Source organism: Alternaria ethzedia, assembly GCF_023757985.1.
Source record: "Alternaria ethzedia strain BMP 0044 chromosome Unknown scaffold_31, whole genome shotgun sequence".
NCBI lineage: Eukaryota > Fungi > Ascomycota > Dothideomycetes > Pleosporales > Pleosporaceae > Alternaria > Alternaria ethzedia.
In genome coordinates this window covers 284,738-311,969 of record NW_026056224.1, presented here as the reverse complement: position 1 = coordinate 311,969, position 27,232 = coordinate 284,738, and the positions used below count along the sequence as shown (strand labels likewise).

At 53.9% G+C, this 27,232-nt stretch overlaps 6 protein-coding genes across 6 annotated transcripts; 3 read left to right on the top strand and 3 right to left on the bottom strand.

Annotated features, from left to right (window-relative positions):
- Positions 1 to 539: 539 nt before the first annotated feature.
- J4E87_009074 (uncharacterized protein) lies at positions 540 to 2,488 on the top strand (the record flags this gene model as incomplete). Its single annotated transcript, XM_049380654.1, has 4 exons — positions 540 to 720; positions 784 to 1,480; positions 1,847 to 2,070; positions 2,196 to 2,488. 4 exons carry the CDS (start codon positions 540 to 542, stop codon positions 2,486 to 2,488), a joined length of 1,395 nt encoding a protein of 464 aa, XP_049229717.1.
- Positions 2,489 to 4,192: 1,704 nt separating this feature from the next.
- On the top strand, positions 4,193 to 7,260 carry J4E87_009073 (uncharacterized protein; the record flags this gene model as incomplete). Its single annotated transcript, XM_049380653.1, has 4 exons — positions 4,193 to 4,208; positions 4,259 to 4,327; positions 4,407 to 5,431; positions 5,458 to 7,260. 4 exons carry the CDS (start codon positions 4,193 to 4,195, stop codon positions 7,258 to 7,260), a joined length of 2,913 nt encoding a protein of 970 aa, XP_049229716.1.
- Positions 7,261 to 10,303: 3,043 nt separating this feature from the next.
- Positions 10,304 to 12,455, bottom strand: J4E87_009072 (uncharacterized protein; the record flags this gene model as incomplete). The annotated part of the gene is made up of 3 exons (XM_049380652.1): positions 10,304 to 10,372; positions 10,551 to 12,078; positions 12,136 to 12,455. The coding sequence occupies 3 exons, from the start codon at positions 12,453 to 12,455 to the stop codon at positions 10,304 to 10,306; spliced, it is 1,917 nt and encodes a 638-aa protein (XP_049229715.1).
- Positions 12,456 to 13,165: 710 nt separating this feature from the next.
- J4E87_009071 (uncharacterized protein) lies at positions 13,166 to 14,439 on the bottom strand (the record flags this gene model as incomplete). The annotated part of the gene is made up of 2 exons (XM_049380651.1): positions 13,166 to 14,170; positions 14,230 to 14,439. The coding sequence occupies 2 exons, from the start codon at positions 14,437 to 14,439 to the stop codon at positions 13,166 to 13,168; spliced, it is 1,215 nt and encodes a 404-aa protein (XP_049229714.1).
- A 641-nt stretch (positions 14,440 to 15,080) lies between these two features.
- Positions 15,081 to 18,519, top strand: J4E87_009070 (uncharacterized protein; the record flags this gene model as incomplete). The annotated part of the gene is made up of 4 exons (XM_049380650.1): positions 15,081 to 15,164; positions 15,211 to 16,154; positions 16,228 to 17,745; positions 17,793 to 18,519. 4 exons carry the CDS (start codon positions 15,081 to 15,083, stop codon positions 18,517 to 18,519), a joined length of 3,273 nt encoding a protein of 1,090 aa, XP_049229713.1.
- A 2,749-nt stretch (positions 18,520 to 21,268) lies between these two features.
- Positions 21,269 to 26,360, bottom strand: J4E87_009069 (uncharacterized protein; the record flags this gene model as incomplete). Its single annotated transcript, XM_049380649.1, has 7 exons — positions 21,269 to 22,353; positions 22,404 to 24,188; positions 24,248 to 24,274; positions 25,270 to 25,285; positions 25,336 to 25,845; positions 25,896 to 26,011; positions 26,063 to 26,360. 7 exons carry the CDS (start codon positions 26,358 to 26,360, stop codon positions 21,269 to 21,271), a joined length of 3,837 nt encoding a protein of 1,278 aa, XP_049229712.1.
- Positions 26,361 to 27,232: the final 872 nt, after the last annotated feature.

Genomic DNA, 27,232 nt, shown 5'->3' with positions numbered 1-27,232 from the left:
TAGGCTGGCATGGTATATCGCGAAGATCTCGCCATCGGCTTTGTGTTCGCGATCCGCCTCGTCTTGTCGCATCACCCAGAATACCAACCATCACCATGGCTATTAAGACAGACGGTATTTGAGAAGCATGCTTTAGGTAACGAAAGGTCCAAACAATATCCAAAATCATTAAAGCCACAATGTAGCGGAAGAAATTGATGAGGCAGGGTGATCGCGTATGCCAGCGCGTATCAGCGCGTATTCTCTTTCGTTACGAGACCCACAGACCAACACGAAACAACCAAGCAAAGACTCAAAAGATGCCGCGCGGCGCTGCGCCTCTTGTGGTAATGCTTGAGAGAGATAAGAGAACGAAAGAGTTGAATGCGAAAAATGTGCCCAGTCAGGATGTGTATATAGTAACGGCGCGCAGTCGTGTCTTGGAAGGTATCTTCATTCGCTCCATCATCTTCTACATCTCCGTACACATTCTGTCTTTAATCTTTTGTTTCTTGCTTACCCAAAATTTTCCTTAGCCGTTATCGACCCAGAATCCGCAGATGGCGTCACACGACATCGTTCCTAGAGGCGAAGCTGACTTCGATCTTTACCCTTACACGCCCTCAGCAGGCGCCGGCTACGCATTTCTTATACTATTTGCGATCGGCGGCCTGACGCATCTCATCATGCTCATTCCGTTGCGAAGTTGGTTCTTCATCCCATTCGTTCTGGGCTGCGTAGGTCAGTTACCTTTGTGCTTGATCCCACCGCCGAAAAGCACATCGCTGATAATCTGATCCACAGGCGAAGCAGCCGGCTACTACGGTCGCGCCTGGTCCTCACAGAATATCCGACAAGGCAGCCCTTATCTCCTTCAACTCATGCTTATCCTCGCGGCCGCACCACTTCTCGCAGCCACCATCTACATGACGCTCGGTCGCCTTATTCGCTCTCTCGATGCTACGCACCACGCTGTAATGAATCCGCGCTGGACGACGAAGATATACGTCATCATTGACATTGGATCTTTCGTATGCCAGATCATGGGGTCTGCGATGCAAGCTTCCGGTGACCCAGACGGAGTGAAGACTGGAACCACCGTCGTCATCGCAGGACTGGGTACGCAATTGGTCGCTTTCGCTTTCTTCATCCTAATGGCTGTGGTGTTTCATCGAAGGCTGAACAATGAGCCTACCAGTACGTCACGGCGAACACATGTCAAGTGGCGCCGCTACATGTGGGCTTTGTACAGCGTCAGTGTGCTCGTCGTTGTACGTAGCATTTTCCGGCTGGCGGAGTTTATCGAAGGGCCGGAGAGTAAGGTGTATCAGACAGAGGCGTACTTGTATGTCTTTGATGCGGCGCTCATGTTCGCGGTGGTGGTTATTATGGCGGTCTTTCATCCTGGGTTTCTGTTCAGAGTCGTCAGAAAAGCTGAGTTGATGCCACTTAGTGATGACGAGGGGAATGGTAGCTATTTACTGCGCGGAGATGGTCCAAGGTAGTTTCTCCTGGTGGATGAACAGATGTACAGTATCTAGAAGGTGGTAACGTAGACAGGAGAATGCCACTCTCGTTGGACGTTTCGTATATCGTGATACTGAATGCAGATTTGGGATTATCGGCGTCAATGTTGTGATCATCTTGGCGAAGAGAGATTGGAGTGAATTATCGGCCGCAAAGGTTGCGACAGCAATGAAGGGTCAAATACTGCCCCAACTCCATCGCGAGCTTCTTAGCTCACCTTGGCGGTAACGCAGAGTTCCGAGGGTATATAAATATAGGGTTGACCGTACCCAGACTCTCACTACCCCGCGCACAATATCTACTCCACGATGTCGATATACATGATGTCGGGCTCACATAGTTCCTACACGCCACCATATCCTAATCAGTACTATTCCTCCCTGCCTCCGCGGCCCCAGGATGCCGCCTTCAATAGCCCAGTGCAAAGTTCCGTCAAGGCCTTCAACGTCCCAGTCTCTGACCATACCCTCGAGTACCGAATTTTAGAGCTGCTACAACCTTTTCGGGACGCCAGCAGTCTCTTGAACGCCACCAATGAAGCCAAGAACATTTTATTGCTGGCTCGTAAGTACAACTGTCCCTGGGTCTTTTCGTAGCGATCTTTCCTCCAGGGTATTGTTATCAATACTTGAAGTCCATTGTGTTGCACGCGCGACCCCACCACTGGCTATTTCTTCCACCCATGTAAGTCACAAAGCTAAGAGATCTGTCAGAAAATATCGCGTCCATCATTGTCAGCAAACGGTCCAAAGAACTCTCCAAGGCGGGAATAACCGATGTGTATATCATGAGCCGCAACTTGAACGCCACCGCCGTCAACGGTACCGCAGCCAGCGGTCCGGCGTATCTCCGCATCTTCGTCCATATCGACTACCAATCGATTACAGTCGTTAAAGCGAAGATCGAGAACGGGAAGAACGCGATCGGCGCGCTTATCGACGAGGTGGACAAGGTCATCAAGAGCCTCATGGAAGATTCATAGTGGCTGTTTGAGGTATGCATGTCGTCGGGTGGTTGAGAGGAGAAGGAGACGAATTTTGGCGCCCGAGTCCATGGGTGACTGCTACATCGCTGGATAGCCCCTAGTCAACTTCAGGGCTTTGTAGAAGCTACTACATTGTGTAGATAATGGCTGGTCGGCGTCTGCAGCAATCGAAGTACTCCCCTCTTCTGTCCACGGTCGCCTCGCCTTCTTCTGGGCTGTAACCCAGGTATGACCCGCCTGCTTGACACTTCCGACATACTTTTACGACAGCATGTTCGCATCAAGTACACGCTGAGAACCCTAACGGCACAAACCTTCCCGAGCTTAAGCAATGCGGCCATGCAAGGCATAGACTTTAGGGGCAAGTTCTTTGACGTTGAGACGACACTACGACGCTAGTAGGGATAGCCGGTGCGGCTATGGTGTGGTCGGACACATCGTTGACTTCTGAACTAACCCTCCGATGGTTCGTGCGTTTGACAACTTTGTACATGATTAATCGGAACGTTCCGAGTGCAAGGACAGGAGCAAGATGGTATCTCAAACTTTTAGTAAGAGCGTTTTGTAGGTTGAGGCACAAGTAGCGCCTGACAGGCTTAGTGGATCGGCTGATCTACGCCCTAGCACGCAGGCACGTCGACCAGTTCTGTACAAGATCGGTCAGGGCGGGCAGATCTGAAGGGAGAGCGCTTCCAGGATTGGCCTTGTCTGGAATTTCCCGGTTTCCGCACTTCACGTGCTGGGGTCGGAGCCGTTTGATGCGTGTGTGGCGCGCACGAACTTGGGAACGTGAGGGCGACGCGCCAGCAGGACCCATTGAAGTAGATGGGCGGCGAATGAGCAGGCGCCCCACGAGATTGCATCGTGAACTCGAAGATGGACGTCGTCATCGTGCGAGCGGTGTGGCCGGCGGTACTCGCGCTAGCCGTCTAGCGTGTCGCCAAGAAAAGCTTGGTATCCCAGGTGTGGCGCAACGAACTAGACAGAGCGACAGGAAAGGAGAGCATCACGGACTCCGCGAGGGGGTGAGAAGGCGTGTGCAAGCAGAAAGTCCGCAGGAAACGGGGTTGTCTAATACATGCAGGGAAGAGTTTGCTAGGCTGGGCGGCGCCACGCTTCGCATCAGACGGAATCGAGATTGCCAGGTAGGTGTGGCGCTGTCGAATTACCCATGACGCAAGCGGGACACATGTTTTGGCATCCTTTGGGAAACCTGGCGCCGATCGAACCCCCAAACATACCTAGAGGCTCCGTCATACAGGCCAGGGCGACCTCGTTTGGGCGTGGCAGGCCTCGTGCCCCAGGAAAAACGTGGACAGTTGTGGCATTGGACGGCACATCGCCAGGGAACGGGGCTGCCGCGTTCTGTGAGCGTGTCCGCGGAATTCGATCGCTGGCAGCGGGAAAATGGTGGCCGGTAGTCGCGGGGTCAGGCAAGTTGGTCGTGGTCGGTCGCTGTTCCAAGTCCAGGCTCTTCGCAAGCGGCAAGCTACGACGCAGTGACGTAGTTGCTGCAATCGCGCGTGTTACCCAGCCAGCCCAAATACAAAGCTGCTTTCTGCCCTCACCCGCCTCCCTCCCACACAAACCACTGTGATACCCATCCCCTCGAAATACCCATCCACCCTACCTCCATTGTTTTCAGCTCTGCGTCTGCATTTTGATACCCCACCTTGATACCCACAGAAGCAGTCCTACACCATGAGTTCCGTAAATCGTATGTCTAGCTACCCCGCTTTGCCCCCAAACATTGCTAACAGACGGCAGGTCCGGTGGACTTGAAGCAGAAGGAGAAGGACGTCAACAACAAGCTACAGCTGTACGGCATCTTCGAGGGTATGTGAACACGTGCAATGGCGCGTCGATGCTCTTCGCGTCGCACACGCAAATGTAAACAAGCGCTGACCACAACTAGCCTTCTCTAACGGAAAGGTCCCCTCCAACCAGCAAATCGATGTCGCGCTCAACTCCGCGCTGGCCCACAGGTCGCTCAACTCACCATCCAAGAAGCTGTCGAGCGAGGGTCAGCATCTGGTGACCGACCTCAAGAAGGTCATCGAGCAGGCCAAGATCCTACTACTCACCAAGAACGAGGGCAACCTCCTCCAGGACTTCATCTGGCAGGCAGAGCACCTCGGTGGCAACAGCGCCGCCCTCCCTAATGCGCCTGTTGACAAGGACACAGCGAAGCAGCACGGAAACGAGGCGCTTGACGGTCTACGGACTCTCGGTACCCTCCTTATTTCCAACGGCCAGTTCAGGAAGTTGCTTTCAGATGCCACCGTTCTGCTCCGTGACATGGCTGGCGATGCCGCCCAGAACACCGCCAACAAGGTCAAGCCCTCAGAAGACCGTCTTAACAAGCTAGATGAGCCTGCTGAGGACAACACTTGGCACGACACCTCCGACCTGAACCGTGAGAACCTTCGCAACCAAGCTAAGAGCAGTCTGCCCTTCGGCAACAAGAACAAGGACGAGGCCAAGGGTGACTTGAAGGAGCATGCCAAAGACATCAACCAGGCTGCCAACCCTGATGGCTCGCGCGACCCCCAGCACACCGCCCAACTTGGCGCCCACGAGGGTCAGACTGGCCAGAGCACTGGCGTCGACGCCCGCGGTGCTCTCGATGCTGCCAAGCAGAAGGTTGACGCGAACACTTCTGAGGAGGACAAGAACATGGCCCGCGCCCGTCGCGACCAGATGAACAACTACCTCAAGGGCAAGATGCCTGAGGAGCGCCGCGAGCAGACCATCTGGCGTCTTAAGAAGATGGTAGTCGAGATTCAGGGCCACCAGGACTACCAGCGTGCCATCGAGACCCTACTCAACCTCGCCGAGCAGTACTCCGGCCATGGTAAGAACCTTGGCCAGCAGGGCAAGGGTTCTGTTCAAGGTGCGCATCAGAACGATGCCCTAACTACTGCTGAAGCTGATCTCAAGGTGCGTATTTAGGCTTCCTCTCGGAGAACAAATGGTTGACCAACATGAAGACTCTTCTTGAGCGTTTCGCAAACAACACCTCGTTCGATGACTTGATTGAGTCCATCAACCAGGTCTACAAGGACGCGGACCAGGATCCAGAGCTCAGGAACTGGTTCACTCGCATCAACCAGTTCATCCGCAAGACTCTCCAACAGCAGGGCTTCATCCTCGAAGACCGTAGCAACGAGGAGTGGAACCAGATCTACGATGATGGTCACCGCCTCCTTCGTGGCCGCTACCGTGGACACACTGACCGCATCGCCGACGAGTTCAAATTCGTTGGCGAGCAGTTCGACGCTGACCCGCAGAACAAGCAGTTCGCTGAGTCGGTCAACAAGCTCTTCCTTGACCTCGGTCAAGATGAGAACGGTCAGACTGTGTTCAAGCCCCACCTTCTCAAGGACCTGAGCGACGTCATCCTCCCGTCCATCTTCGAGAACGTCCGTTACGTCCCCATCCCGCGTATCGAATACAGCGACCCCATGGTCGACGCCGTCGTTGAGAACCTCGTCATCGAGGGTGACAACCTTGCTCCCAACTCTTTGGAGTTCGGCTCGGACAACTACTGGCGCTGGGGACGTAAGTCCATCTCGAGCAAGAACAAGAACAAGGTCATGCTCTCTGTCTCGGGTGTACAGATGGATCTCAGGGACGTTTCCTACTACATCAAGCGCAAGCAAGGCTTCCCATCCATCACCGACAAGGGTGTTATGGACATCTTCATGGGTGGCTCCGGCTTCAGCTTCAAGGTTGAGATGGAGACAGCTGACAAGGCCCGCGAGAACAACGCGCAGACCCACTTCTTCAAGGTCACCAAGGTTGAGTCTGACATTAAGAACCTTCAGATCAAGATGAAGAAGAGCAACCACAAGCTCCTCTTCAACATGTTCAAGCCCCTTCTTCTCAAGGTCATGCGTCCTGTCATCCAGAAGGTCTTGGAGAAGCAGATCAAGGACTCCGCCAACCAGCTTGACGGCCTTCTCTTCGACATCAAGACTGAGGCTGACCGCGCCGAGGCTGAGGCCAAGCGCAACCCCGACCCTCAGAACATTCAGAACATGTACCAGCGTTACGCCTCTGCTATGCAGCACCGCATCATGCAAGGCAAGCAGAAGAAGGAGCAGGTCAAGGAGAAGACCAAGGACACCCAGGTCAACATGGCTGTTACTCAGCACGACTCCATCTTCAAGAACATCTCCCTACCCGGCGGTATCTCTTCCAAGGCTACTGAGTACAAGGAGCTTGCCGGCAAGGGCGAGAAGTGGGAGAGCCCCATCTTCTCTATCGGCTCCGCCAAGGAGACTTCCAGCCTGCCTCAGGTTGGCAAGGTCACTCGCAAGCCCCACGGTCGCGCAGGCGGCTACGGTAGCACCAGTGAGGAGTCCCGCGGTCTTGGAGCCTCGCAGGGCATCAACCCATCTGCCAACCAGTACGACAGCCAATACACTAACGCTGGTGGCCTCGGCGGTGGTCAAGGCGTCACCACTGGTCAGGGTCTGATGGGTGGTGCTGCTGCTACTGGTCTCGCCGGCGGCGTTCCTTCCACCACCGGCACCCAAGGCTTCGGCACTCAGGTTGACGATGCTTTCAACACCACTGGCACCGCCGCACCTGTTGGATCGTCTGGCCTCGGCTCCACTGGCCTTGGTTCAACTGGTCTGAACGACCCTACTGCTACAACTACTTCAGCAACTCATCCCGCTCACCCCACTGGTGGTGCCCCGGCGCCCGGTGAGTATAACACTACCTTCGGTGACCAGAACCCCGTCTTCCAGGGCCGCGTTTAGATGCTTGTTGGTCGGCCAGTGATACCCGATACGCTTGGGGCTGCGAGTCATGATTACGACTTTCCTACCTTTTGATCATGGATGATACCACGATTGCGCCACGGCGCACGCGCACATGAGTAGCAAATAGCATGTTTTCTTGGTTCTTCTTTCTTGCTTTCGGCGGTTTATGAGTAGTGTAGGACGATTGCGCCGTAATGGGGAGATGGTTGCCGGGGCGGACCTGAAGCTGTTAAAGGTTTTTGGTCAACGAAAATTCCTAGTTTGTCGCTATTGCCGTGTTCCCGTAGTAATAGTTAATTAAATGGTGTTTAAAACTACTTCGTCTGTCTTCTAGTGAAAATTGTAAATATTCGATGGTGGTTTCTACGGACCTCGCTCGCATACTGTGGATTGGACTGTCACGTCACGGTCATATCAAAGCACTTGTAGAATAGGCTGATATCCCTCACCCCTTTTCGTTTGAGCAAATATCAACATCAGATTTCAGAGCAGGACGTAATCTGGATCGCAGATTCTCAACCTAATCTCTACCTATGCCTATGCCGTTTCAGATATTTTCCTTCCCTCTCAGCCTCCTCTCTCAGCCTCTCCATCTCCTCTTCAAGCCCCGCATGGTCCTCCCGTCTTCCCCTTCGTGGGCGGCCTGAAACATTGTCTGCGCCGTATGTAAAAGAGTCCCCAGATGGGATGCGGTGTCTGACACCCTCTACAGGTTCATCTGCATAGTGGACGCGACGCACAGGTGCCCTTTCGTAGAACCGGTCGCGACTCCTGCTTCGACTTTGGCTACGGCTCCAACTACCGCTCCGTGACCTGCCATGTCGTACATATCTAGATCCCACTTCAACACGGCCACCGCGTTCAAACCATTCGTCGTCGTCATCGTCATCGCCGTCGTCATCATAGTACCTCGAGCGCGAGCGGGTAGTCGTGTCTTTTGTTGACATACGTCGTGGTGGTGGGTAAGGTGGGAGATGAGACATGGGATGACCGTAGATGTTAAGTCTGCTTCGAACATCACCATCTGCATACGGATCGACATGACTGGTCGGACTGAATGGGTTGAACAGATCGTTCGAATTGGCGTAGTGACCCTTCATTATGTGGTGTGGACGAGGGCGGACTGGCGCAGCTTCCTTGTAAGGCATGTATGGTGAGCTTTTGTAGTCCATACGTGACGATCTTCTGTCGGGTACATGTGGGTATGGGTATAGTGATTGCCGGCGTGCTTCGATTGCTAGGGGTGCCGGACTGGCGTAAGAGTGTTGTCCCTTCGCTGGAACACCAGACGAATATGGTTGAGAAAGATATGGGGACTTGCTCATAGGGTGGTCTGGCACATACCACTCGTCAAAATCATCATCGCCATAACTCGCTCTGTATAGGTCACGCCGTCGGCTAGGAAATACTTCGTAAGCTGCGCCAAACGGGTCAATGATACTGTCTAAACCGCCCTTGGATTTGGACGGCCCTTGGCGTTGCGCAACGGTTATACTAGCGGCTTCCACTGTGTCTCTCTCTTTTCTCATCGTTTTGCGATACATGGACGATAGTAGGTCCCGTATGCTATCGCCATTGTAACCGATCAGTAAGCAAGAGCCTACAGTGACGCAGGTTAGTGGTATAGCAACGCTCCAGAAGACAGCTTGTGTTTCGTCCATGTCTCTGATGTCAGAGGCATTCATACCGAAGTAGCTTGTAACGAATGACAATGGCAAGAAGATGACTGTAACGACGGTGAAGACCATGATAGCTTTTCCATGATCTTCTTCGTTGATCTCCAGGATCTGTTTCGTGCGATCGGAGAGCGGGGCGCAACGTCGCATTAGATCAACGTAATCTAGCCGAACTAGGGCAAGGTGATCTAGGCAGGCCCTTCCCAGAGCTTCCTCGTAAGGATGCATAGCCCGACGAGATGGGCTTAGCTTCTCATATGTGCTGTCATCGATGACCTCCAGATAATTTTGTATCAGATTGGTTTGCCAGGTGTTCACTAACTGTAAGACTTGTAACTCTTCTTGAATCAAGTTGATGGCGCGCAGAAGGCGCTTGCTTGGTCTGTGATTAATTTCGAATTGCTAGTACATGTTAGTAAAGTCTAGCAATGTATCACGTCGTATTCTCGCTGCTGTCGAAGCGTGTATAGCGCCTCATTTTTCATCTCAAGATGTAGTGTAGCAATTGGATGTACTTACAACTTTGGAGACGTATACATGATACATGTCGCCGATAGTCTTGGACTGCTCGAGAGGCTTCATCAGCAACCTTCTCATAAACCATAGAGACACATATTCTGGTCCCAGGGAAAGATGCTTGCGAAGGTTCAATGGTAACTCGGGTCTACCCATATCGCAGAACAGAAACCGAGCTTTGCGCAGGGACCGTCGCGCCTGGAAACCAAAGCGTCTGAGTACTTCGACATCCCTCGATGAGTATGGATTGTTTGTAAGCTCGCGAGAGTCCTGAAACCGAGGGTCGAGTCCATACGCCTTTTCATTCTCGTGCAAAGCTCGCTCGATCGCCAGATAGTAAATCACGATCTTTTGAAATGCGTAAATCAGTTCTTGCGGCAGCGTATACAATAACGACAAATGTCCATCCTCATTCTGAACTCCCTCGGCAAGCTCTTTGGCTCGAACATAAAAGTCTTTGGTGATCTCACTAGCATGTGTAAGAATCACCAAAGCGCTAGCATTCGTCAGTTCGCGCCGATATTGCACGGAATTGATTATCCAGTCTTGCAGTTCTTCGAAACTCGGTATCTCAGCGTCAGGATGTGCACTTCCAGCCGAATATTTCTCCACATGTCGCACAAGATGTTTCATTGCAGATGTTGCGCTTGTGAACGGGCGTCTACATCTTATACAACGCTGAATCGACCTTTGCAGTGTTTTCCTGGATTCTGGGAGTGAAGATGGGACTTCCCAAGCGGAGGTGCGGATGGACCAGATACGGTTATTTAGCATGTCAGGGTGTTTCCAATCAGAGTTCGTGTATTCCTCAGGGTCGGGCTCAACCGCTCCACGTTGCTCAATGGCCGTTACTTGCTGATGGATGTTTTGCAGTGCGCCCGATAGCTTTCGAAGTATGCTGCTACTATCCAGATCATCTACGAAAAGACCTAAAGTTTCGCAGACAGTATCGAGAAATTCGACTGATCTTGTCAGAATCTTACGGCAATGAGTGGTAACAATCATCTTGTGGTTTATGGAACCCGACTCCGGTAGAGGCGTTGCTTTGACCAGCTCCTGTAACTCGGACCGTCGCGTAGAAACGCCTTCACATACCGTCTCAGGCAAGGAGTGGTAGTAGTTGGTTGAGGTGAAAGCATCTTCTACAGGACTGGTTGAACGAACAAGAGACCTCGACGTCATGAGCTTCTCCACGTAGTCCAGGCAGGCGATGGATCGGTCTTTCCCGGTGGTACCGAGTACTACCGGCTTTCCACCTCTATGAGAAAGATCGTTGGTCTTAGACTGCAACCAGTGAAAGAAGGGCGGAACACACGTGGGGGGACCGACAGCCGCTGGTAGTGCGGTCGAAGCTTCTTCATCTCTTCCGTCACGTATCTGGTCGTATGGAATCGTAATGGTGATCGAGACATGCTGGGCTGCTCGAGAGACGATGCTTTTCCAGTTCCTGGCCCCGGCCATAGTACCTCCATCTACATCCTCGACTTTCAAGTTGATCCCTTCGCCAACAAGGGGCCCCTCGAGAGACGGATTGCTGTGGAGAATTCGCGATTCCAGCTGGAAATAGGATCTGAACTCACCCAGGGGATATATGAGGCTGCTCCCGTCGCGATTGGTGATGTGAACCTTGGTCAGAGTGTTCTCTGTGATGCTCTGCCTGCCAAGAAGCCTGATGTCTTCCTCAACAATGCCGATTGAACTTTTGATCGCTACAGGCAGAGTTTCGTGTCCGTATGTCACGATAGCAGTAGATCCAATGTTGATGATCCACAGGCTGGGGACATGAACAATGTTATTCATCGGATCATTACCGAACCTCCTGTATGACTGTTCCTCATCTCGCTCACGAACAGATTCATACGGATACAGAGCCTGCATCAAGGTACGTGGATGGAACCGTGAATCTTCTTGCCCAGTAGTAGGCTTTGCAACTTGTTGGAGATTGAAGTAAGGTACGCAGCTGAAGATCACGGACTGGGTGTCTGTTGGATCAGATTCGTCGGCTCGAAGAACGGTTCCTGGCTCGATGAATCTACCGCCTACAAATGGCTTAATCTTTTCGCCTCGCAGTTTCAACAAGACCTCGCGGGTAAGGGCCTGTAGGCGGTCAGACAGATGTGGGATAGTGAGGCAGACGTTTTCGAAGCGGTCAAAGTCGAGATGACTACCATTGAGGTGGTACCATGTTGTTGCTATGCTTGTTCGCAATCGAGGGCTTGCCAGACTTGGTAGAGTATGAATTTCAAGCATATTCTGGGCGTCAGACTCGATCGCCATTGCTCTGGTGATTCTCCGTATCTCCAGATTCTTGTCTCCCGGTTCCTTCTTATCTGCTCCCGCACCCCCCCTGTTTTCGGGTTTATCAGATTCTTCACTCAAGGCGATGCTGCTGCTCGAAGGTTTGGTCTGCACCTGAAATGAGAGCCTGTTGCCCTCGATGTCCACTGGATGCATCGCATAGCGGTTGGGCTGTAAAAGTGGGGGATCTCTCGGAGACGTATCCTCTTCGCTGCTCAATGACCATGACTCGCTCTCACTAAAGTCTTCGGTGATGATACTGCTTTCTGATTCTTCGGGGGTTGAGACCCGGCGCGGGAGCTCAAATCTGAGCGCCAGTTCCTTTCTAGAACTATTCGTCCCAGGCTCTACACGTGAAGTGTTTTGTGGCTGGGGTCGTGACGGTCGCCGGTAATTCCTCCCTGAACGACCATCGTTGCGCGTGGTAGAGGTTTGCTGATGCCCAGCGCTGGTCGATTGAAGCTCTTGAGCAAAATCGATGGGCTCCTCGGTGAAGTAGTCGGCTATCCATTGCGAGTTTTCTGCGTCCTTGGCCTCTTCACCTTCAGGACTCAAGGATACGTGTCGGGGCTGGTTTCCGCCCCCGTACAAATCATCGTGCGCAAGCTCATCGATGGAAGCTTCGCGCACCTCAGCCTGATACTGACGTGGGTGACGTGGGAGATGCGGCGTGGCTTCCGAATCTTGCGTTTGGCCCTCCATAGATGGGTGATCTGGGAGCTGGCGAGCGGAGTTGCGACGGCATGGGAGAGGGGACGGGACGAAAATAAGGCAGACATGATGTGTGGGGGCCAAAGGCTGAACTGAAGGAAGAGTGAGAGTCAGACGCTAGTATGTGCATGCAGTTGCAGATGAAGACCTCAGCCTCTCCGGGGTTCAGCTCGACTCCAGCCTAGCGTCTGATTTGGTCAGCTATCGTGCCATCCTGATTGGCCGCAAAAGGGGCAAGCGCGCCGTCCCGCCATGCCTCGAACATGTGTTCTCCATCAGTCTGATCGTAAATTCAAGAGCCACAAATTGTAGCAGTCGTCATATCGCACGGAAGATCGCGAAGTCATCAAGCACAGCTATGAGATTTGAATTCAAACCCAGATCAAGGGTGACAAGCATATTACAAAGGCTACTACTGTTGACGACAAGAGAGACAAGTCTGGACAAAGGAAACAATCTGCGAAGGAACATGCTGCAATATCCAATATCGTCGAGCAAAAGTATCCAACTGGTATCAAAGGGCCCCGTCAATGGGCGGCGGTAAGGCTAAGTCGTAAATCGTGATGGTATCGTAAGGAGATAGGGTTAGAGAATGTTTGCGCGATTAGTGGTGGCGGTGGAAGGTCGGTTGGTGAGGGTATACGTGTGCCAGCGTATGTACAATTGTTGTCAGAGTGAGTGTCGGGTATGTTGAGCGGTGGTCATCTGATTGTGAGAGGCTGCTGAGCTGGCGCGATGGGTGAAGGCAAGAACGATTGGGGTTGCTGCTGCGTGTTGATGGCGGTGGGGGTCGCCTGCTGTATGCGTGTCTGTGGTAACTCCTTCTTCTTAACCAGCAAGCTCTTGAATGCGCCGAGCCATTTGGCTAGCGAGTCTTCATTGGAAGCGCAGAATTTGTAGTTCTTCTCCTCAGATATGACCTGCATGCAGTACTGCTTGCTTCGCGAGACTGGGTCTATGTCGACAGCATCGATAATGCTGGAAAAGGGAATGATATGGGTCGCGGAGTATTCGTCGTCGTTTTTGTAAAAGGCAAGGCACCTTGGCCGCAGAACCACCCAGATCTTCTTCCACTGGCGCACGCCGCCTTTGGACTTGAGGACATATAGCCAGCCGTGGTAGACTACGCGCTCGTTGGTGGGGGTGGCGCCGATGTTGCTCTGCTGGCTCGCATTGCGCTGTGTCTGCGGCGTGCGCGGGAGAGACTGGGCGGAGGCTTGGTTGGTGTCGGAGAAGTCGAAGTCGGAGATGGAGCCGCGCTCGCCGCCGGAGTAGTTGAGGGCTTGCGATGGACGCCGGGCGCTGTGCATGTGCTCCGGGGCGATGGAGGTCGAGGGCCTCGGCTCTGTCTCGGAGGAGCTGGAGACGATGTTTTCTCTGGCCGCGCGACCGAAGCCTGAAAACGTCTTCCTCCCGGTGGTCGGGCTCATGACAGTCATCTCGGCCTCGTGCTCGCCGATGCGCGCCTCGGTGCGTATGAGGTGCACCCACTCCTGGGCGTCCTTGTCGGTGGTTGCGCCGAGGTGGTAGTTGCGGGCGGGCGAGAAGATGCCAAAGACATGCTCCATCTTCTTCTTCGAGTCCCGCTGGCGCGCGACGGCCGTGATCTCGGAGAGGTTGATCTGGTGGCGCAGCTTCGTCTCGTCCTTGTCCTTGTAGATGGAGAGGCAGTTGGGGCGCAGGACGAGGTAGACGGGCTTCCATTGCTGTGCACGTGTTAGTAGACGTCATGGCGTGCCTGTCGGCAGCGTGCGTGCATGCGTGCCTTTGTCTTGCGCGTGCGCTTCACGACGGTGCCGGCCTTGATGATGCGGTCGAACTCGAAGCAGCCGTTCTGGTTGACGGGCGACATGATGTCGACGCTGGCATTCGCAATCTTGAGGTTCTGTATATGGGGCGGGTCCAGCTTCATGCCAGCAGAGCGGATGGCCACGGGTTTGGCGGGCGTGTGCTGGCCGTCCAGTGTCGCTGCCATGTCGGCGGTGGGAGTCACATTCACGGACAGGCAGGCGGGGTCGATGGTGGTATGGGTGAAGGCAGGCAGGTGGGAGGCTATAGGGGCGTTGCGGTGCTCGAGCGCAGTCGTTATATCCAGACTGTTATTCAAGATCGGCAAGGGCGACAGGGGCGATGCATGGGCATTGGGCAGGCACGAACCACACCAGCAACGGCAGGCGCACAGGCTATAAGGACGTGGCCAGCACCAAGGCCCGAGTCGCAGTGGTGAGGTCAAACAAAAGACCGGCGACGATGATCCCACGACTAACACGCACGCGATGCGACGCGACCGCAGGGTGGCCGTTGGGCGTCTGTCGCCGTCAGCAGGGTCTGATGTCAGGGTGCAGCTTGCCCATGAGCCATAGTGACGCGGCGGGGTGGTAGCGCCTCTGTTTCATCCAAATCTTCAACGCCCATTGATCCCAAACCACACAACGAATCTGTAACCTCAACCACTGCTGCATCCCCTCCACCCCTCCAATTTGCCCTTTCTGGCCTGCGCGCCTCTGATCTGCAGCGAGACGGCCCTCCCCGCGCCCGACTGGGTCACATCGACACGCGAAACACGACAACCGCCTCAGCAGTTTTAGCTCCGAGTCTCGACCACGCTCGCCCAGGATGCCCGTCGTTCCGAGCGACAAGCTGGTGTCGCTGCAGCAGGCGGCTGATGGCATCAGGAACATTTGCATCCTCGCTCACGTGGTACGTTGACTGTCCGCGTGACTGCGACATGTGCTGAATGCAGCAGGACCATGGCAAGACGTCCCTCACCGACGCCCTCATCGCCACCAACGGCATCATCTCCCCCAAACTCGCCGGCAAGATTCGCTACCTCGACTCGAGACCCGACGAGCAGCTGCGCGGCATCACCATGGAGTCGTCCGCCATTTCACTATACTTTTCCCTGCTGCGACGGTCTGCGCCCGAAGCACAGCCAGAGCAAAAGGAATTCTTGATAAACCTCATAGACTCGCCCGGACACATAGACTTCAGTTACGAGGTCTCTACAGCATCACGTCTCTGCGATGGCGCTGTCGTGCTCGTAGACGCCGTCGAAGGCGTGTGTAGTCAGACTGTCACAGTCCTGCGCCAGACATGGATAGAGAAGCTGAAGCCCTTGCTCGTCATCAACAAGATGGACAGGCTAATCACAGAACTGAAGATGAGCCCTGGAGAGGCATATACACATCTGAGCAAACTGCTCGAACAGGTAAACGCCGTCATGGGCAGCTTCTACCAAGGCGAGCGCATGGAAGATGACCTCCGATGGCGCGAGAAGATGGAAGAGAGACTAAATGCTGCAGCTGAGAAGACTGACACACGATCCTCGTCCATACTAGAAAACGGCGACAGCATAGACACCACCAACACGCCCGCCGAGTACGAGGAAAAGGATGACGAGGATATATATTTCGCCCCCGAGAAGAACAATGTGATTTTCGGCAGTGCCATCGACGGCTGGGCATTCACGGTAAGACAGTTCGCCAGCCTGTACGAGAAGAAATTAGGCATCAAGCGCTCCATCCTCGAAAAGGTACTTTGGGGCGACTTCTACCTAGACCCCAAGACGAAGCGCGTACTCAGCTCCAAGCATCTCAAGGGCCGCCACCTCAAGCCCATGTTCGTTCAGCTCGTCCTAGACAACATATGGGCCGTATACGAGGCCACCACAGGAGGTAACAACGGGAAGGGGTGCGTGGATTTCCTTCCCTTGCGTGATCTGTCTGCATGTATCATAGCAATATACTTATACTTTCCATTACAGAGATCCTGCTTTGGTTGAGAAGATTACCAAATCGCTCAACCTTAACCTTCCAGCACATATCATGCGCTCGCGCGATCCGCGCGCACTCCTAATGGCACTCTTCGCAGCTTGGCTTCCGCTATCGACCGCCTTACTAGTCTCCGTCACCGAATACCTGCCTCCACCCTCGAAAGCGCAATCCGAGCGCATGCCTGAACTCATCGACAGCTCCCCGGGCGCCGACTACGTTGCACCAGAGGTGCGCGATGCCATGACTAGTTTCAAGGCCTCCAAGGACGATCCTGTCGTAGCCTACGTCAGCAAGATGATCTCCATACCCTCCAGCGAACTACCACAGAACAAACGAAGAGGTGGTGCGCTCACGGCTGAAGAAGCCAGGGAGATGGGGCGAAAGAAGAGAGCAGAGATCGCCCGGCAGCAGGCTATCGCCAACGGCGAGGATGCCGATGTCGGTAGTGTCACCGACGCTCTGAGCTCTACCGCCATCGGCGAGACTGAGACGCCTGTCGAAGAGACACCAGAGCCGGACGTAGAAGCCGAGCATCTCATCGGATTCGCACGTATCTTCTCCGGCACTCTGAGTGTCGGCGATGAAGTCTACGTCCTCGGCCCGAAGTTTACCCCAGCCAACCCACACGCCGCTCCGGAGCCGCAGAAAGTCAAGATCACTGCGCTATATCTGATGATGGGGCGAGGCTTAGAGCCTCTCACAACTGTCCCCGCTGGTGTCGTTTTCGGTATCGGTGGGCTCGAGGGTCACATCTTGAAGTCGGGCACGCTATGTTCTCAGCTTCCCGGATCGCTCAATCTTGCTGGTGTTCAGATGGGTTCAGAGCCTATCGTGCGTGTTGCGCTCGAACCCGAGAACCCCTACGATCTAGACAAGATGATCAAGGGTCTGAAGCTCCTCGTTCAGAGTGACCCATGCGCAGAGTACGAGCAGCTGCCAAGTGGAGAGCATGTCATTTTGACAGCCGGTGAATTGCATCTTGAGCGATGCCTGAAGGACCTCAAAGAGCGATTCGCCAAGTGCGAGATCCAGGCTGGTGAGCCCATCGTACCATACCGAGAGTCGATCGTGGCTGCAACAGAGATGAACCCGCCAAAAGACCCCAACCTACCACGAGGTACTGTTGTTGGCGAGACAGCTAGCAAGCACGTCTCAGTTCGCCTTCGAGTCCGGCCATTACCAGCCAGCGTCACCGAATTCCTGGGGAAGAATGCAGGTGCTATTAAGAAGCTGTACTCTGATCGACGAGCCGAAGACGAAGGAGAACATGCTCCACATAATGTACATGGCGTCGAGGACGATGGCATTCAAGAAGCAGAACAGCGCGAAATCGGACAGAGTCTGAGTTTTGAGGAGTTCAAGAAGCAGCTGAAGGAAGCGTTCGCAGAGGCAAAGGGACAGAAGGAAATATGGACCGAAGTCATTGAGAAGATCACAGCATTTGGGCCTCGTAGGATAGGACCGAACATTCTCGTCGACGCGACCAAGGATGGGATATGTGGTCGAGCGTGCGTACACCAATCTATGTCTTCACTTCATTGCTAACTCTTTGCAGGCTCCGCGAATCAACATCCCCAGACGCCGACGCAGACAACCCCGCCGATCGCACCATTTCCGCACGCACCTTCTCTTCTACAATCTCATACGCATTCCAGCTTGCCACCGCGCAAGGCCCCTGTTGCGCCGAGCCCGTTCAGGGCATCGCCGTCTTCCTTGAGGACGTCATACTCAACATCCCCGATGACGAGAGCGCACAGGACCGCGGTCGCTTGACAGGTGAAGTCATCAAAGCCGTACGCTCATCGATCCACCAAGGCTTCCTGGACTGGTCACCTCGCATGCTTCTCGCAATGTACAGCTGCGAGATTCAAGCCTCCACCGACGTCCTCGGCCGCGTCTACGCCGTCTTGACGCGCCGCCGCGGAACTATCCTGTCCGAAACCCTCTCTTCTACTTCCTCCGCATCTACCACTGGATCACAGACTTTCACCATTAACGCGCTTCTCCCTGTCGCGGAATCTTTCGGCTTCAGCGACGAGATCAGGAAACGCAGTTCTGGATCTGCCAGCCCGCAATTGCGCTTCGCTGGATTTGAGATGCTGGACGAAGACCCCTTCTGGGTGCCGTTCACCGAAGATCAACTCGAGGATCTGGGTGAGTTGGCGGACCGGGAGAATGTCGCCAAGCGATACGTAGACAAGGTCAGAAGGAGAAAGGGATTGAGGGTTGCGGGCGAGAAGGTGGTTGTTGATGCGGAGAAGCAGAAGACGTTGAAGAGATAGTCTGGTGTTGTAGGATACAAAAGGAACACGAGGCGATTTAGAGTACGAATTGAAACGACCATGGCGACGACCATGGCGAACGATATGATGGATCCTCGTTCAATCGATGAGGCGCACGTGACGTCCCATCTGGGCATATATAAAGTCCCCCAAGTCCTTCCTTCCGCACTTTCCTCTCCTGCACACAAATCCTACAAAATTTAAAAGCATATGCGAAAGCATGTCTGCGCCTTCTCAGGTCTTCTTTCCAAAAGGTAAATACCTCCTGATTATGTGTCTTCCTTCGCCTAGTTCCTCTTACACGTAAATGGAAGGAAAACGCCGCCATGATCGGCCTGGTATCTGAGTTCCCAAAGAAACACCAGAGAACCGGGCTGATGGGAGTTCTGATCCGTGCTACGAGTTCAAAGTTGGCGACGAGCGATGTGATGTCGTGTTTCGGCTGTTATCGATCGATAATAAGAATGTCGCCTGTCTCGAGCTATGGCTGCTCTTTTTCTGGTCTTGATACATCTACGGAAAACCTTTTCAACACATCTATAACAATACCTGCGAGCTACGCGGTTCTTCGTCTCTTTTCTCTCTCTTACAGGGTCGACACGTCGAGAACTCATGGAGAAGATCAGAATGTTGCGCTGCGCTGCGTGTCTTTGCAAAAGACATTCAGCGCAACATGATGATGTCGCGTCCTTGGCTAGAAGATGTAGCGAGGTATCTTTCAGTTGGAAACTATTGCGACATCTTTCACCCACTTAGCAAAAGCACGAGGACACCTTTATGCTATACAACAATCTTTGCTCTTCCCTCAAAACAGAATGGAAGCTGTGCATGACTTTCGCTGGATTGACTGGAACAAAAGAGGTATATAGCAAAGTATGTTGCGTCGCGTCGCTCGCTCATTTGTGCATGGCACAACCAAACTGGACATCATCATCGCTGATGTGTATTGAGAACTCTACCTGATGTTGCATGCGAAGAAAAGCACAGGATGACTATCACATCTATGGAAAAGACCGTGAGTCAGAGGGATGATATAAAGTACTGCCGGTCCGCCTCTCCTCCTCTTCTTCCTCTCCTACTCATCATTTCCTGCATCATCTGATCAAAATGGGGTGGAGATCTTGCTCATGACCTGCCTCCTGTTTCTTTCCAAGATTGAACCGCCAAAGCTCATGTTTTGTGCCTCTCGGCAAGTAATCATGGCTCAAAACGTTGGTGGTCGCTGTGCCTTGGTTTGCTCGGAAGATGATCTACAAAAGCGCAACATGTCTATTCATGTGTTGCGGAAAAGAGCGGTCATACAAAGTTTTACAAAGAAAAAGAAGCCATGGGATCTACCCTCGCTAGTACACTGTCTCACAATGCTTTCATGCACTACGTATGAAAAGCGCAGATTACCATGCTCTAGCGTCGATAGAACAGTGGGTCGAACTACAGAAGCTCATTCTCGGGTACGGCCTTCTTGCCCAGTTCCATTCTCTGCATTTGCAGAACTCCAAAACCACTGGTAGGAACACCAAATGTCCTTTGGCCTTTTCTCTCATTGAATAAACCAAAAAATCGCAAAAGAGGATCCATGTGCAATTCCTGCCGCTTCTGGAAACAACCTCAGAGATAAAAAGCCTCCATGGCCCTCATTTCGGTCGTGTGTACACCCGTGCTGTAAACACTCCACTACCAAAACACACGGAAAGTCATCACATGGCTTTTGTTCGGCCTGGAGTTCTTAGCCAACAAACTCACTGAGCACCGAGTGTATAAAAACCACGGCTGAGCTCCCTGTTCACCTCTCCATCTACACACCTCTATTGTTCTCCACAAAATACTTTGGAAGAGCTTTCGATGTTCTGTTCCTTCTTCTCCAAACACTTCGCCCAACACTTCATGCGTCGGTGGCCTTGCCTCTGAAAAAACGGACTGAACGCCCAATGATCGAGAATCCAGCGCTCCAACACTACGGACAATATGGGCCAAACCAAACACGCAGACAAAATTTACATGATCTTCCGTTCTGAAGACAGCAGCTACGACTGCCTACCCACATCACTCATCCTACCCTCCATCTTCAGACGATTCGCCAAAACTATATACCAAAAACGTTGTCTCTCAGAGTAATGTGCTCTTGCTCACGGCGTAAAAGACGTTCACAGCACTCAATGTTTTCTGCCCCAAAACCTCTTTTCAAGGACATTATGACCTTCTGTGCGGATTCGACGTTCGTAGAAGTGCCCCGAATATGCCTGTAATTTCCAAAAATGATGATACCAACGCCTATGCGTGTCAAAAATATGGCGGGGCTTTCCATGGCGTGAAGCAAACCGACCCTTCGCCAGGAAACTGAAGAGCCTGTGGGAAGACTCTCGACATGACGTTCTGTAGAGTCGCTTTCGTGTGGTCACGAACGAATGTGTTGTTTAGTACGCGACAAGAATCTCATGTGCCAGATAAAAGCAGACACCGTGCTTTTCTTTTCTCAAGTTCTACGTGTCTCACTAGAACGAGCATCTAGACAAGTTAAACGCGGAAAGCAGCTCGAAACCGCGGCCCACAGAATAGTCGCGTGTGAATGCTTTCCCTTCCCATAACCATATCGTCAACTAGATATCGTCAACTAGAGATGTAGACAGCCATCCCATCTCCGCGAAATTTTCGTAACATCGTGGCATCCCAGCCTACCATGAAACCTTGACGCATTCTCTCGTAACAAAACTCATCATCCTTCCCGTCCGCATGGCCCAGAACACATAGCCTAGGCACTACCCGGCGGTCCGCCCATGTTCAAAAGGATATCTAACATGTCCATACCACCGATATCCGGTCCCATGGCCGTCTGGTTGATCTCCGCACCCCACTGATCCAGCAAAGGGTCAAGTGGTAGCGCAAGCCAATCCTGATCTTGACCGGCGCCCCAGCTCGCACCACTATTCGCCCACTGACTCCAATTGGTGTTGTTATTGCCGTTGGAGTTGTTGCTATTTGTATTGTTGTTCTGGTAGTTCTGATAGTTGCCAGGCGGCGGCATGATGCTGATGGAGTTGCTGTTGGGGTCATAGGGCTCGGCTGAAATACCCCAAAGAGGTGTCGCGCGACCACTTGCACCGAGGCCCATGCTAGGGGAGCCGGGCACGCTGGTACCAGTACCAGAAAAACCCGTTTGCTGTGATCCCATGTATGCCGGTGCAAGGTGGTTGGTGTTGTTGAGTGGAGCGGGCGGAGGCATCAATGGTGCCTGATTCGGGCTCTTGCTCCCAGCGCGGGATATGCCACTCGAACCGTTGGCAGCCAGGCGCACGAAGCGCGAACGGATGCGGTGGGTCAGGGTTTCGACGAGGTCAGCGAAGCGGTTACCGACGTGCACGTCGTCGACTATGCTCGTTCGTAGGGCATCAACTGAGTCGCTGAGCAGGCTAAGGCTGACGGCCACGTCTTCTTCGGTTGCGCCCAACGCAAATGTCTTGAGCAGTATTATGGCCACACTGACGATGCGGAAGAACGTGCGCACTGGCGCATGCCGTAGATAGCCACCAGGATGCAGACCCTCCACCACAACTTTCAGTACGTTGCGTGACGCATCGATGACTTCGTTGATGTAGTGGCGATCGTTCGCGTACCACTTGACAAGTGTACTAAAAGGAATAGCGCCGCCGTCATCGTTACCGGTGCCATTGCCGTTGCTGTTTGGAGTGCGTCCGTTCATGCCGTTGGGCTGAGCATGTGTCTGTAGCGGAGTGTTGTGTGTGCAGCGTTCTACCACAGCCTGGAGAGCGAGCGAGTTGAGATATACACGCGTGTACTCAAACTCGATGATGAGGACGTGGCGAAGTTGCGCCGGTACTAGAGGTTGTCAGACGGAGTACGTGAGAATAGTACAATGACAATCCTACCTTGGGGGGCTCGATCGAAGCATTTCCTCCACTCCACCAATGGCCCTTGAAAGAACTTCAGCATCTCCTCGTAGCCTCCCGACTTGAGCAACTCCCTGGTCTTGCGCCGATTGGAGAACAACTTCAGGTTACCCATCTCCATGACCTTGGCAATGCGAGCCCAGAAGTCGAGCACAAGATCTTGAACAGCATGGCGTTCCTGCGTAGCGATGGATTCGAGCGGAAGGCGCTGGCCATCTGAGCGCATCCCAAACTGAGCTGGCGGAGCTTTGATGCGACTGATGCGCTCTTTGTAGAGCTCAAGTGGTGAGGGGCCGCCGACCAGATTCTCATCCCGCTCGAGCTTGGGAAGCATAGAGGTGAGACCCAGTCTACCGCTGGTCTGGGTGACGTATATGATGAGCAAGTCGCGAAGATGGTTCTTCCTCCGGTAATAGGCCTTCACTGTCGCATGCGAGAGGTGCTGATTTGCCTCTTCGAACTCGGTCTCGTTCGTCTCGTCGAAGACACCGATCTCGAAAGCGAGTGTCATGGCATTGCCCAGCAGCATCCAGCACATGCGGTCACTGCGCCAGCACGGCTCTAACCAGCTGTCGATGCGCTTGTCGCCCACGCCTTTGTACATATCAGCCTTTGGTCCTGCCTCGTAGGGGTCGTCGGGTAGAACGAGTTCGTCGTCGTCATCGCCAGGAGGGAAGTGCAGCGCGCGAGGATGCCATTCGGTAAGTAGCATCAGACTCTCGACGGTGCCAAGTGTACGAAGGCCCTTCCGCGACAGAGGGTTCACGTCGGAGCCAGGCTGCTGGCCTGCGCCGCAGAAGCCGCCGCCGAACTGCTCTTGTCCGAAGATCATGCGATCTATCATGCCCTGCAGGTACTTCCATAGCTTCTCGTGGATGAGGTATGACCGAGATGTTGCGCCAACACCACTAGAGCCGCTGGGTTGTGAATACCTCGCCGAGATGGTCAATAGTGTGATGACTAGCATAGGCTCCTCCTTGAGCAGCTTTGCATGAAAGGCATGATCGCGGTAGTCGGGCACGACGATGGGTGTGAGCGGCGATAGGAAGGCGTAGAAGTAGTCGATGTATGCGATGGCCTCCTTTGCCGTGAGCCATCCTGCGCGCACAAAGCGGAACTTTGACCAGGCTCTCACGGCGTCGGCGAAGGCAGCTTCGTTCGGAGGGTCGGGCAGCATGGGCTGCTGTATAGCCGGATCGACCGAGGGCTCAACGGTGGCGCGCGAGTTGGCGCGCGCGTGGGATGTGTTGGGCCGGGGGCTTGCGAAGTTGGTCTGCGAGCCTGGGGTGCTGCCGAGGGTCGGTCGCTGCATGCTCGAGCTGCTTCCGGTGCGGTGGTGGTTGTTCATGCCCGCCGCCTCGAACAGCAGGTTCAGCGCATCGTGGCCGCTGTAGACCTCGCCTGCCTGCAGCGTCGCGACCGTCTCGTTGTTCACCTTCTGGTCCTCTTCCTCGTTGGGCGTTTGCTGGCGGCCGCCCGACGTGTTCGGCCGTCGCAGCGGTTCGTATCGTCCGATGGAGCCGCCTGGGGTCAGAGGCTGCGATATGTACGCCGGGTTGGTCGTCGTGGTGATCAGAGGCTCCGGCAGGCCATCTGAGCGCTGGCGCTTTCGGCCATTGCGCAGCTCGTAGTCGTCGACCTCGTCATAGTCGTCCTCGCCGTCGGCCTTGCGCTTCCGGCGTGTCGCAGAGAAGAAGCACTCCTTACTCTCCCTCCTGCATCGCACGCAGGGCGGGTCGTGTGGGTTGTCTACCGGGCCAAGATCTGGAGATATCAGCAATTGCGCGATAAGCACTCTGCAGCGTCAACGTACCGCATCGCACCTTCCTGCGTCTGCACGGGATGCAGGCCTGGTAGGTGCGCGTGTGCTGGGCATTCTGCGTGCGCGGCGGTGGAGAAGCGTTGGAGCCCGCCGTCGACATGGTGGTGGTGGATTACGGTCGGCTTGCACCGGCTGAGAGCTGGCGGACTTTGGCTCTGATAAGGGCTGGAATACCGCCGAGGCTCCTCAATCCAGCGAGACGGTACCTGCATGCAATATGCAGCGAGTGTGCGCAACGGTAACGCCTACAGGAAGGTCTTCGTGTATGACTCCGCGTAATTCTGCTATTTGTTATCGTCGACTTGAGCTTACGGTACTGAGGCGTCGAAGGACTCGGGAGCGGGTCACGAGCGCGGGGGCTTTGGCTATTACGGAATGGCGTGTCCGCTCCTCCAATCTTGAACACAACACCACGTAACAGTCCATAACTCCCTCGGGTACCTCACGATCCACTGCCGGGTCACGCGTTGAGTGTGGCCGTGCAATCCGCTGCTTACGTCAGGGCGACCGATGCGTCCTGGCTGTACCTGCTGCTCGCGGCATGTGATCTGCTCGTGCACTCTGCGCGTGGCACAGCACCCAATCCGGCCAATGGGCAGTGAGCGGAGACCACGAACGTCATATCCGTCGTCTTTGTCCGTGTCTCGATCTGGCACGGTTGGTGGCTGGGATGTATGTTGTCGCTACTCACGCGTCACGAACAGCCAAAGGTCGCGTCTCGATGACATGCCATAGCTTCTACTAGCGCACAATTGCATAAGCATGTACCCAGGTAGAAAGCATACAGGCCTTTGACAGAAAGCAGGATTATCTTTCAGCTGGAGATATGGATACATGCAACACCAGCACGCTTAGCACCTGTTAAGCCGGAAGACGAGTACCTTCAACATATCCTCCAACACCCTATGGCCACGCAATGTATCCAGACAGCCATCTCGGTCAATGTCAACATGACGCCAATGGTGCATCCTTCCAATGTGCCATCGCTGGCTTCACCCCGGGTTCTCTAGCACCAGAACCCACAGGTCATGTCCGAAAGCTGCAACGCCGTTAGTCATCGTACCATCAAGCAATCCCAGGATGACTTACCCTTGGGTGATCGTTCTGGTGATTCTCATCACAGCCAGTCTCGGCGCGCGTCCACGGGTTCCAAGAGCAAATGCCCATCGCATCCGGGGTGTTCTGAGTCAGAGTGCTCCAGTAGCCACCCTTCGGCTCAAACGCAAAATACATCTGCCTGTCGTCCGGGCTATAGACTACAATCAGACCGCCCATGCCCAACAGCCTCACAGCACCCTTGTCGATACGACCGGTCCCCTCGGGGTACGTGGCGACGGATTTGCGATTGTTGTCTTCGACGCTGTAAAGCATGCCAAGCATCTGGTTGTGCCAGCCTTCAGCGGGCGTGTGAAGACACTGCTGGAAGAGTTGCAGTTTGAAGGAGCAGAATCCTGGGGCGTAGTCCACAGAGGTTGAGTTGGTAGCGGCTGGACTGGGCGGCATTGAAAGGATGTCGGGGAGCGCCTCGGAGCGCGCGCGCTTCACGGTGAAGTCTGACTCGGGCTTTGTGCAGTCGAATTCGCAGGTCAGGGCTTGAGACTTCAAGAATGGTCAGTGGGAGTAAGCAGAAGAGTATCTTGGGTACTAACTCGATGATTGCGGTCACTATCGTTGCAGTCCAGCGGCAGGTTGTCCCACGGCTTAGTGGTGCAGTTGAACTCGCTGTCTCCATTCTGATTAGGCCATTCAGCGTCGCCGTAGATGACTATCTCGCGTCAGTTATTTTGCAATTCCAGTGGCCCGCGATAGTACACACATCCGATGCTGTCCCTCTCATATCCAATCTTCAGTTTCTTCCCAGCAACCACGCCCGTGAGCGTCTCTCCATCGGTCAAGTCAATGAAGTCAGTTTGCTCCATGAATTGGTTGCCAGCGCCATCATAAACGGGTGAGAGATCGACGTAAGTGTTTTCGTGGTCGTCCCAGCAATCCTGAGTGACGACGGCGTCGAAGGAACAGCGACCGGGTGTGAAGTCGGGACTGACACCTTGGGCGACTACAGAGGTAGTCAACAAGAGGAGCACGGAGGCGACAAGGTTAAATATGATGAACATGTTGGTAATAATGGTGCTTCCAAGCCGGCGGGATGAATGAGGAAGGTATCAAGGGTAGGAATAGGCTGGGTTGGAAGGTAAGTGTTGTAACAGGTGATATGACGTGATCGCTGGTCGCAAACGCTCAGATGTTGGGCATTTCAAGTAATGAATGTGTTGTGGTAATTCTGAGAATGAAGGGGTGATTCGGGGTTAAGAGTGCCCAGCTGCACTGCGCTTTCCTGGGACAGGGTAAAGACTGGGCCTTCAGGATCCACGTTCGAACCAAAATTCGTCTCGTTACGGTGCCCGTCCGAGCCGCGATCCTTTGTTTCTGGTGCGAGTCCTCCTGACAGATCCGGCGATCGCGCGTTTGTCATTACGCCAACAAGCCACAGGGCGATGGAATGCTGCCCAAGATGTGAGAGACAACTGTGTCGTGTGGTACATACTCCAATACTTGGCGCTACGTACGTGTAAAAAGTCCAACAATTAAGGCGACGCTCACCATTGTCTGATGCGTAGACAGAAGCTTGTGGTATGAGGTCGCGCCGGATCAGGCTGCCAAGGCTGATGCAATGCTACCCTACTTTGTTCGCGATTGGCAGTTGCAGACAGTACATCCCAAAAGTCAAAGCCCTAAAGATGTCCACATGAAACTACGAGACACATAGCTATGTTGATAGGAGCTCATGTAGTCTCTTACTGCAAGACCCGAGACAAACGCGAACGTGTAATCGCCCATAGACGGCGAACATCCCGAGGTCTCTGGCTGGCAATGACTTGTCACTTCCTCAGTTCCTACCTAAGTACCTAGTCGATATACGTGATCAAGAGATGTAGTGTACTCTCATGTATGTATTATGCGCGTTTCACCCCGCATGTAGCAGCCA